Genomic DNA, 11,450 nt, shown 5'->3' on the forward strand with positions numbered 1-11,450 from the left:
ACTGGGGGGGGGGGGGGGAGGAAAGGACATTGATTGTGAATTTACATAGGCATAGTGGATTGTGCTGTTCCTTGTTCAGCACATGGCAAAACAGTCCGTACAGCCTATTACTTGCACAAGTTCAGACCAGATAGACTCTTGACAGTCGAGACCAGGCTGGATTCCACGACCATTGAGCCTTTTGTGGGCCGGGCTTCATGTGATTTGTGGGCCTGAACCCTACCCGGCTCTCTCTTCTATGGATTTGCTCTCATTTCGATGCATCATATGAGATGGACCTGTCTTTGGACTATATACGAGTATGGTATTTTTCATTCGACCTATACATATATATATATCGAGTGAATACATTAGTAAAAGAAAGTGGATCCATACAAACATGGCAGTCTCTTATGTTATGTAGGAAATACGGATGGATTCATAATATAGCAAGCAACCTATATTCGGCTCTCCTCGACAATGCACGTGAAACTTTTTTTTTATAAAAAAAAAAAAGAAAATATGATGTAAAGTGTTCGTTCTCAAGCCTTAACGGCGGTGGAGATCTTGCGCTTTTGCTGGAAGTTGGGGTCTCCTTGTCGGCCGACGGCAGTGTTCTCAAGCTTATGGGCGGAGGCCCGTAAATTCACCGGAGAAATCGGCTCCTCCTCTAGGCTTGGACGTGGATTCTCGTCCTCTATTGACACGTCATCATCCTTCGCCTTTGGATTCGCTACATCGTCCATACCCTGCAACATCACCAAAACAAACTTCAAAACAATTAAAATCAAATTATGTGGATTCAAATTCAATCATCTTACTTCGGGGTCTTTGGGGTAAACAGCTGGGTCGGCTCCGTCGTTGCCGGAATGGATGTCGGGATCGGCAGTGCGGCCATTACTGGCCGATCGAGACGCCACGCCTTGCGCCAGAGCTCGACCGCTACAGTTAACGACAGAGAACCGCGACGCAACCGCAAACGCTAGGCGGGACTGCATAGTGCTCGCGTTCAAAGTATAGCGTTCGATGTTGCAGTGAGATGTGATTAGAGTTGCGGGACTCGCTTACTGGGCTTGAGCCTTGAGGGGTCAAATTTTCAAAGGCTTGGGTTTTTTGGCGGTGGAGTACGCACTTTTCGACGCGACACGTCAGAGTTAAGGCTGAGGGTTGCAAAACTACGTGGCGGTTTTACGAGCTTCGTAAACGCTTAGATGCCGCTCCAAAGACCTAAATTTTCTCCCTAGCTTTTAAGCTATTTTTTATTACTTTTCTAAATACTTCACCTTCCGTAAATTCGTTTTCTTTTAGAAACAGAACCGGTTCAGTGAATCGCCCGTCGTCAGGACGACACAAAGAAAAATTGACCAGAGTTCCCAACATCGAAGTTGGTGACGGCCTTGTCTGGACAGGAACATCGCAACACAAACAGAAAAAAGAAAAAGAAAAAAAGAGTTTACCCGAAAATCAAATCGACGTCTCCACGTTCCCTATTGTCCGACACAAATCTGGTTATGCTCTTCGTCCTGCAACCAGAGTTTCAAAAGGGGGCACTAATGATAACTTAGTAATGCCCAACATTCTGACGCATAATCAGATTAGTTGTGTGGAGTTATAAAAGAAAAAACGATAGAAGAGCAGCATGTCTTTTTAATACCTTCAACCAAAGTTGAAACCACCGGCGGGAACATTAGATTTTGTTGCCGAAATCGAAGACGGATCTCACACCATCCTCGTCGTCCGGCCAATAAGTCTCCAGCATTTTCACGGCCTTGTTGTAAATCTCGTCGTTGTGGTGGCTCTGTAGATTCGCTATCTTCTCAAGCCCCTCTGCCTCTTCTACCGTTTGCCCGTACACATTGTCTCCTTCACCTGTGTTGTTCCCTTTGCACTTCTCCGCCTCTCCCACCTTCAGTATGTTGTCTATACCTTCCAGACATACCGTTACGATCCTCGGATCCGGACAAGTTAAGAGATCGCACATCGGTTTGATGCATCCTTGGCTCGCAAGGTACCTATAGAAAGATACGGTGATCTACGTGATTGGTTTTTTTTTTTGGCCTATTAGTAGATCAAAAGGAACTTACTTGATTTGTTCATGGGTACCACCAGAGGTGGCATTGGAGATTGCCCATGCGGCTTCCTTCTTTATTTCGAATTCTGCACTTTGGAGCATCTGGAGAAGAGGCGGAATAACTCCGGCCTGAATCACCGTCTGCATGATTTCGAGGGGACAGACATGTCTTAGGAGTTGTGTAATGGAAACATGCGCAGAAATGGTTTCGAGTACCAAAAAAGTTGGAAAAGGTGTCTTGTTTCGTGGAATCATTGTCGGATTCGCACTCACTTGTATCTGATTTACATTTCCTGCTGTAATGTTTGAGATAGTCCAGCAAGCTTCCTTCTTAATACACTTCTTGTGCTTATTTGTCAGAAGGTTTACCAGGCGAGGAAGGATTTCATTGTCAAGAACTACCTGTGAAGGAGAAAAAAAAATGCGCAGGATGATCAGTTCAAGCCATAGAATCATCCATACCATGTAAAGGTGTATGCTTTCAATCGTTACCTGAGTCTGTATATCATCCCCAGTTATGATATTTCCAACCGTGCGAAGAGCAGGGATCAGCACTGTTGACGATGGATGACTAACAGAGGAAGGAAGAGACACATTTCGATGTGAATCAAGAAATGGAAGCACGTATTGTGAATGAAAATGGAATATCAGATCCTCACGCTAAGAGTTGAATGAGCCGGGGGATAATCCCTGCTTCGATAATAGCTTGTATTTTGTCATTTGTACCATCCGACAGATATGATAGAGCCCAACATGCATCTGTGAGAACTTCTTCATCGTTTGAATGCACAAGGCGCTCCAGAACTGGTAAAATCGGTTTAATCTGCTCAACAAAGAGATGGGAGAGCATTTAGAAACTGATTCCATTCACATACGAAGAGCATAGATTGTACAGATATTGCTTGTAAACTATCACCAACCTGCTCAAATGAAGGCTGTGGCTTCCCCCTGCAGAAGTTTGATAACGTCCATGTAGCATTTCTCAGCACCGAGAGTTTCATATGTTCATTAAACAGTGCCAGAAGTGGTATCATGCCCCCATAGTCCAGGACAATATCACGGCATTTTGGCGAGTCCCCGGAAATGTTTCCTAATGCCCAGACGGCCTGCAGTCAATGGAACCCAAAAAAACTTCAGCTTCATCCAGCTTGTTCTTGAGCCTAAGATCCAAAAGTTTCTTATGTAACTAGGAAGACACTGATAAACCCTTTCTTATTTTGGAGAAGGAGCAAGATGGGAAGGCTGACTCACACCGCAGGGATAGGTTTTTGAGAGAGGAACACTATAATGAGGCAGAAACGAATATTCTCTTTTCTGTTATGGGTTGTCTGCCATAGTATTGCCACATCAGCGGTTTGTTGCGATGAGGGTCTTTATATAGCTTTCTCTATCATTTGGGGAGATTATCGAATGTTTTGAGAAAAGTGTGGGAAATGGGAGAGTGGAGCCTCTCGAATAGCTCTCAAACGTGGTATTTCACTTGTTGAGGAATACAATATGGGTTTTAGGTTACCAAAACCTTATCAGACACTCGCATGACGACAGGTGATGGAAATATACCTGTTCTCGGACATCCTCGCTTGGAGAACTGAGAAGCTTGACAAATAGTGGGACAGCCCCGTTATCGATGATGGATTTAGTATTCTCCGATGTCCCTGAAGCAATATTGGTGAGCGCCCATGCTGCTTCAAACTGAGGCAACCAACGGTAAAAGTTAATCAAATAACAATGTAAAACGGAAAGTAGTGATCATTTGCATAAAAACAAAATGCAGCTACAACCAACCTGAAGTCTGGGGAAGTCATCCACTGAAAGAAACTGCACAATGCGAGGAACAACGCCAGATTGTATCACTTCTTGGATGGCGGGGTTGCGCTCTGCCAAAGCAACAACCATAAACAATAAAACTAGAGGAAGACCCGAGCCAAACTGTAAGAGCCATAAAAGAGTTGTCATATGAGACACTAACCAATTGAAAGCAATCTCTGGATGTAACTTGTAGCCACCAGTTGTGCATTACGATCCTCTGACCAAATTGCAGCTACCATATTTGGCAGATTTTTTAGCTGCGAATCCGATCAAAACCTTATGAAATAAAAAAGGATGCTCAAAACCAAGAGTAAGTATGTACCGCTCGAGCTATGGACTACTTGCAATTCCATTATTATGTCTCCGAGATGGTACTTTTGAAAGGTAGATAATGTACATACAGAACAACTTCTGATGGAGTATACCAAAGATTTTATGGTTCCAATTGAGATCTCAATCGGAGACCTCTAAACATAAACTGTACTGCTGAGACGAATTTCGGTTAATAATCTGAATAAGCAGGAGGTTTTCCATTCAATTATATGATAAAACTGCTTTTCCCTTACATCCTGATGTTCAAATGGAACAATACACAGACCTACTAGACACCGATCTGCTTGAATTTTAGCTGCAAAGCTTCCAAATCGACACCGAATACAGAAATTAAAGTAGTAAAACGTGAAATCTATCAGAGAAATGCGGAGCACATACTTTAGTTTTCAAATAATGGGAGGTCGGGAGCTCTTGACTTTGCTGCGCCGCCGTCAGTCCCTCACGCCGCTTCTTCTGCAAGTTTTCCTCCCTCTTGTTTTTCCGGATCTTAACCATGTTATCCTCTCGCCTCCGGCGACCCTCCTCCGCGTCGACCGCTACCTTGTACCGGTTCCGGCGAACCTCCGTCCTCGCGCTCGGTCTCAGAGACATCGTCGCTTCACCGATCAACAAAAGTTTTCCCGCGATCGGTACAGAGGACGATCGTTTGGAACTTTAATTGGATTGCGACTCGGATCCAGCGAGCGAAAAGACTAAGAGTAAGAACAAGGATTTTGGCGTAACGCGAGTATATGTATATATATTTACACGGTAGTCCCGTACGGTTTCTACGTTAATAACGGAATTGCCACGCGTTTTTAATTTGAACCTTAACGTCTCCCTACTGTTCCTCAAGAGAAGAAAGGAACGATTTATCATATTTTTATTTTAAGAAAATGATTATTTTAGAAGGCTTAGAGCCCAAACAACAAATGCAGCCCAATTTCAGCCCATTAAAGGAACAATTTTTTATTTTATTTTTGTTTGTTTTCAATTTATAATTTAGATTAGATTTCGATTAATTGATCCCACCAACGGATAAAGTAATGGTTATTCTTTTTATTTTATTAATTATGGAATAATTATATATATATGTATGTATAACAAATTCTCCGACAAAATCTTATAATACAAAAATTAGGTTAAATAAAATATATTAAATACGTAATGTTTTTTTTTTCATATTATACAATAGATGTTCTCAGTATCAAACAAAGCTCTACCCATAACAAATCTTAACTTGAATGTAATGAAATATAAATATAAATTTGTAGAAAGTGTAATAAAAACTTGACTTGCACGTAACAGAATGTGGCGAAACTGAGGAAAAACGAGTGTAGCAGAATGATCATACGCCATTACCAATGAGATCGCACTTTCTGGTGCATACGATCACTTTCTTCCACTTGAAGCTTCAGATTACTTCTCCTTTGGTAAATCAAATCTTTACCCACCTCACTTTTCCTATATATATATATATATATATATATATATATGTATATGTGTGTGTGTGTGTGCCGTGTGTGTTTATATATATACATACATATATATACTGTATTTCTGATTTCCGTGTGTGATGTCCGTTTGTGTTGCCTTCTCATCACTTCTGTCATAATTGTTTTTTTTTTTTTTTGGGGGTTCTTGACCGTAACGTATGATGAAAACAGGGGAAAACCAGGAAGAGAAGGAACGGGATGAAGGAGAAAATGCTGAGGAGAGAACCGATGATCAAACCGGGAAATACCGGTTTGGAAGAGCACTCGCGTGTAGACCGTTGTCCGGTTCGTCTGACGGCCGCCGGTTCGGAAACGGAAAGGTAAGAACCGGCGAAGCTAAACCGACTGTACCGAGTCGACTCAGCCGGGTTTCCGTCGCCGATGATGATTAGATTGCCGACGAAATAAAGGAGAAAAAAAGAAAATCGGAGTGTCTCTATTAGTTGGGGTGTTTTAACCCTAATAACCCACTTGGGTCGCAGCAATTTCAGGGTACACCACCGAAAAAAAAAAAAAAATTTGCGATCTTATTACGACTAATATATAACTAATATACAACTAAAATAAGAATAGTTTATTAGTCGTAATAAGTTGTATATTAGTTATATATTAGTCGTAATAAGGTCGCAAATTTTTTTTTTTTTTTCGGTGGTGTACACTGAAATTGCTGCGACCCAAGTGGGTTATTTGAGTAATATTCCCATTAGTTGGTCCGTCTCTTAAATTTCTTTAGAAAAAAAAAGAGGCTTTTGTACATGCGACTTTGTTGTATTGTGTTTATAAAAGATTGTAGTTTGGTTTACAAATATGGTTCAATCTATTGAAATAGAAACAAAATATGAATTTGATATGATTTATCTTATTGGGTTTCGTATTTTATTTTTCAATATTCTCTCCTCTTCCTCTTTTTTTTTCCCTATAAGGCGAGAGTAGAACAAATTTAAGTTAGTTTAACGAATATTGGTTCCAGTTTTTATATATATACACACACATGGATGCACCTATTTAATCTCCAATGGGGTCCTAAGCCTCGTAACTTCATTAAAAAATGTTAGTTTCCTTTATAAATTTTAAACAAAATTATCAAATGTCCCCAATAAAATTAAATTTTCTTTATAAAATTATATATACATTACTATGCCTTCAATTGTAAATTTTTTTGGATCCGTCATATATATATATATATATACCTAGTTCAATCATTATTTCGATTATAAAATATTGTTTGGAATTAGAAATACATGAATGTTAGCCGAATAATAATGTATAATAATGAAAAGATAGAGCATATGAACATGTATAAATTATCTCCTATACACATGTATAAATATCATTATCTACATTATAAAAAATGGTTCTTATAAAATACAAATTTTTAGATATAATTTTTGTATAATATGATGTAATACAAGTGTTAAGATTTGTAATTAAACTCTCATTTTTTCCCTTTGGATGAATAGTTAGTTCTCATTTGTTAATGATTTTTTAGGGTTGTAGTTAATTGCGTATACGGCCTTAATTAGTTGAGAAAATCACAAGAAAGTACCTGAATCTATTTTAATAAATTCACAAAAACACATATATATATATATATATATATATGTGTGTGTGTGTATATTTCTCCCAAATCCAAAACAAATGAACGGATCGGACACGGCTTCGGATTCGGTCGATAGAACTAAAATATTAATCGGAGCAGCCGCAATTACAATATGATCCAACAATGATCCGTCAACTAAACTAATAACAAAACCTTCTCTCTTAAGCTTACATTTCTGTTTTTTTAATTATTATTATTACAACGAAGGTTCCAAATAATCTTTTTAATCTCTCTATAATAAAGTCTAATAATCAACCGAATTACACAACACAATAATAGATTAATTTATTAATAATTTAAGTATTGACCCGGAATGATTGGGTATCTGATGGAATCAAAGACCGACGGCTTTTTCTTTTCTTCTGTTCATGGGTAAAGGTTGAATAAATTAACACAATGAATCCATGAGTATGTCTTATCTTTATAATTATCTCCTTAATTTTAGCAGCCGATTTCACAAAAACACGCCCTTATGTGTTATAAAAGATAATTTTTTAGAAAGTGAATATTTTTTTATTATAAAAGATGGAATGTCTTGTGAAAAAGTTACTTATACTAATGATATACAAACGAATAGCTGATCGTAGCCGAAAATAAATTATACAAAATAAAAATGCGTAAGCAACAAAAAGAGTTTTGAGAATAAATAAATAAATAAATAAATAAATAAATAATGGCTGACACATGAGAACAAAAGGGGAGAAAACGGCAAACACAGCTCAGATCCTGTCCCGCGTACAGCCGCCTCGGTGTCCCATCCCACCGCCCACTACATGAATTTTCCTCTTTAATTAATTAATCTTAGAAATCACAATCTGTTTCTTTGTATTTTCCATGTAAAAACATTTAGCGTCAAATTTCCGTAAACGGTAAATACATCGAATATTTTAAAATAAAACTAAGTAAAAAAACGGTTTCACTGTTCGTGTACCTTTTTTTTTTCCCGTGATTCTTAATTACACGCTTAATCGTCTAGAAACGTATTTACATTTTAATCGTAAGCTAAACGTTAATTTAACATTGGAGATAAAAGGAAACGTGAAAAGTTATCTTTGGACAATAAATAACGTAAGATAATCTCTCTCTCTCCGCGTTGCCCAAACCGCGAACAGCAAGCAAAAGGTGCTTGCTTTGTTGTGTGTGTGTGTGTGTATATATATATTTTGATGAAATGTGTGTGTGTGTGTGTGTATATAAACAAGTGCCCACCACTGCCACCTTCAACAACAACCAAACACACAGGAAAAAAGGGATTGTCGATAATCGAAAACCCATCTCAGATTTCAAACTTAATCGTGTGTTCATCTCCACAAAAACATATATCGAAAGCAACATGGGGAAGACGAAGAAAGGCGGCACAGCACAAAGGGCATGGAGCATATTGAGAATGGCGCTGCTATGGGCGAGAAAAGGAGGCATTTTCAAGAGATGGACCATGCTCGAGCTCCGTAGCTTTGTCCCGAGATATCTCAAAACCCTCCCCCATCATCATCATCATCATCCGTCCTATCTTTCCCGTTACGGAGAACGAGAGCTCTCCTTCGATGAAACCCCCATGTTCCACGTCAAGATGCACCGCCCTGCTTCCATGAGGTTCCTCCTTCCTTGCATTACCCCTCATGAGATCGACTTCGACTGCGATTTCGACGGTCAGGATGATGATCCTGTTGACGTCGGTTCCTACGGCTACGATGGTAACGCCGTCAAGGAAGAGGACGAAAACGGGATTGATGTGAGAGCTGAGGAGTTCATCGCTAAGTTCTATGAACAGATCAAGTTGCAGAGGCAGATTTCGTTTCTTCAGTACAAAGAATCCATTACAGACGATGATGATGAATTATGAACGAAGTTCGAAACAAGAAGGTTGCATTGAATCTTGGTTCTGTAGATAGTCAAAAGGGTTGCTGAGAAGATATCGTCTGGAGCTGTCCATTCAATTTTTTTTAATTTCTTTTTCATTCGTTCAATTTTGTGGAATTTAATTTCTTATTACAATTTTCCCCTATTTACATGTGTAATTCGGATTTTTATTAGTTCCATTTCTATCATTTTACCCGATGTCCATTTCCGTCATTATAAATCAACCATATAATATTTAAAAATCAATATAAGGCCCATTAAGAAACTCTGTCCAATTCGGCCCAAAATAAAATAAATCAGAACTGTTCGTTTCACCGTTCCTTTCTCTCGGTTCCTTAACATCACCATCACCGATTGTGTATTTGCCTTAGGCATCTCCGTGGCTTCTTTCCCGAAATCTCAACAGCAAAGATCGGATTTTAGAACTACCCTTTATTTCTTTGGAAGCTTTTACCATCGAAAGCTTGCTCCTTTATCTTTTTCGTTGCGATAATGGGTCCCGGTTCGAGCTCTCCGTCGGCGAGAACGGGTCCGGAATCAAGCCCGGTGTCGGCGTCTACTGCATCGCCGAGCGGCAAACGAAGCAGAGATCCCGAGGACGAGGTCTACCTCGACAACCTTCGCTCTCACAAGCGTTATCTCAGCGAGGTGAAGATTATTTTCTCCTGTTCTTCCGCTTTCTGCAATTTTCCTTTTTTTATTGTTGCCCCTATAATTCAATTACTCAGTATTTTATTCAATGCCCAATACGTTTTAATCGCATTCTGCCCTTTGATTATTCCGACGGTGGCGATGTTTAATCAGATATGTTTCCTGCGATTTGTCGTCCCGGGTGTCACATTCTCAGCTCCTTGTGCAGTTTCTTGTCCAAATTATCCATTCCTCCATCGTTTTCTTGGCGTTTATTCAGTGGACGCAGGAAAAGTCTCGCACTATATCTAACTCTGTCGAGTCAGTGTCACTATTTCTGCGGCATCCCAAGTTTTTTTTTTAATGTTTTGTCACGAACAACTGTCAAATAGCTGGGAGCTTTGTATGTTCTTCCTATGACATTTTGGGACATTGTAAACTCTTGGGCGTAGATAATGGCGTTCAGCTTGAACGGACTAACAGTTGGAGATCCACTTCACGAAAACATCATGGAGTCTCCGGCACGGTCGGATAGCTTGCTCTATCCCAGGTTTCCTTCCTATGATCTGCTTTTTTCTCCGAGTAGAAGAACTTTAAAGACTTAGAGCTGCTGCTTAGAAACTCAAAATGGAACATAAATCTTGAGACGATACGCTTTTGTGAAGAAATCTGATTATTGTCTTGCTATTTGAAATGTTAAGGAAAGAGGTAGAACTATAATTGAGGCAATGGAATGTGAAATAGATTCTGAATAGAGATTGGATTCTTAGGCATCTCACTGTTTCTCAAAGTGTTCTATTGTTTTGCTGACACTTTCATCTTATAACAGGCAGTAGGAGATTGATGTTCTCTGTGTTTGAAATGATATGCTTATTCTCTCTATGGAACTAAGGAGAAAGCTGGGACTTTAGCTTTGATTTGTTTTTCATACACTTGTAATGTGGTTTTACTTTGAGAATGTAGCCATATCTGATGAGATTGCCCGGTTTCTGCAGGGACGACTTAGCACTACAATACTCGCCCATGTCAGAAGACTCGGAAGATGCGAGATTTTGCGAGTACCCAACAAGCACTTGTTCATCCCAACCCGAGAGTCGACCTACTAGCCCCGTTTCTCCATACCGATACCCGAGACCTCTCCCTGCAAATTCACCGCATCCGTCATCACATACAAGCACTACAGTTGCATCCACTTCACAGCCTCGTCAAAGAGGCTCTGACACAGAAGGAAGGTTCCCTTCATCGCCTAGCGATATCTGCCACTCAGGCGACCTGAGAAGAGCCGCTCTGTTGCGGTCTGTGCAAATGAGGGCACAGCCTTCAGGCCATGGCTCAGGTTCTGCACCGAATATGGATGGGGAAGATCGGTTGTGTTTCAAGCCACTGGATGATGATCGGGACTACAGAGGAGATGATTTTTCTCACAGGGCTGTCTCTGATGCCCAATCTAATAGAAGCAAGTCGCGTAAAGCTTTGGACATGACTGTCAAAGGAGATGAGCCCTTCGACTACTAAGTCCAGCGTAAATTATATTATGGAGGAGAATTCTATATGTAAACATCTACCCTCTTAAATTTCATTTTCCACAGCAAATAAATGGTGAATGTTCAGAAAGTTGAAAGCTTTCGCCATTTTAGGTGAGGACTTCGAGATTTGGTATGCTCTCAGCAGCACCCATGATGCCTAGCATAAG

General features: G+C 39.9%; 4 protein-coding genes across 5 annotated transcripts; 2 read left to right on the forward strand and 2 right to left on the reverse strand.

Moving 5' to 3' along the window:
• Positions 1-354: 354 nt before the first annotated feature.
• On the reverse strand, positions 355-1,026 carry LOC104801295. The gene is made up of 2 exons (XM_010524515.2): positions 801-1,026; positions 355-728 (listed from the first exon to the last, which is right to left on the reverse strand). The coding sequence occupies exons 1-2, from the start codon at positions 975-977 to the stop codon at positions 522-524; spliced, it is 384 nt and encodes a 127-aa protein (XP_010522817.1). The 5' UTR covers positions 978-1,026; the 3' UTR covers positions 355-521.
• A 106-nt stretch (positions 1,027-1,132) lies between these two features.
• LOC104801294 (importin subunit alpha) lies at positions 1,133-4,877 on the reverse strand. 2 transcript variants are annotated; one of them, XM_010524513.2, is made up of 11 exons: positions 4,571-4,877; positions 4,020-4,116; positions 3,836-3,927; positions 3,611-3,742; positions 2,971-3,156; positions 2,710-2,873; positions 2,543-2,621; positions 2,324-2,452; positions 2,064-2,191; positions 1,634-1,991; positions 1,133-1,502 (listed from the first exon to the last, which is right to left on the reverse strand). In XM_010524513.2, the coding sequence occupies exons 1-10, from the start codon at positions 4,781-4,783 to the stop codon at positions 1,667-1,669; spliced, it is 1,545 nt and encodes a 514-aa protein (XP_010522815.1). In that variant the 5' UTR covers positions 4,784-4,877; the 3' UTR covers positions 1,133-1,502; positions 1,634-1,666. The 2 variants fall into 2 exon arrangements, with proteins under 2 accessions (XP_010522815.1, XP_010522816.1); XM_010524514.2 differs by lacking the exon at positions 1,133-1,502 and having other exon boundaries at positions 1,850-2,011.
• Positions 4,878-8,443: 3,566 nt separating this feature from the next.
• On the forward strand, positions 8,444-9,320 carry LOC104801296. Its single transcript, XM_010524516.1, has one exon. The coding sequence runs from the start codon at positions 8,601-8,603 to the stop codon at positions 9,108-9,110; it is 510 nt and encodes a 169-aa protein (XP_010522818.1). The 5' UTR covers positions 8,444-8,600; the 3' UTR covers positions 9,111-9,320.
• A 128-nt stretch (positions 9,321-9,448) lies between these two features.
• On the forward strand, positions 9,449-11,393 carry LOC104801298 (putative protein TPRXL). Its single transcript, XM_010524518.2, has 3 exons — positions 9,449-9,775; positions 10,210-10,307; positions 10,753-11,393. Exons 1-3 carry the CDS (start codon positions 9,620-9,622, stop codon positions 11,270-11,272), a joined length of 774 nt encoding a protein of 257 aa, XP_010522820.1. The 5' UTR covers positions 9,449-9,619; the 3' UTR covers positions 11,273-11,393.
• Positions 11,394-11,450: the final 57 nt, after the last annotated feature.

This window comes from Tarenaya hassleriana, unplaced genomic scaffold (genome assembly GCF_000463585.1).
Source record: "Tarenaya hassleriana unplaced genomic scaffold, ASM46358v1 Cleome7, whole genome shotgun sequence".
NCBI lineage: Eukaryota > Viridiplantae > Streptophyta > Magnoliopsida > Brassicales > Cleomaceae > Tarenaya > Tarenaya hassleriana.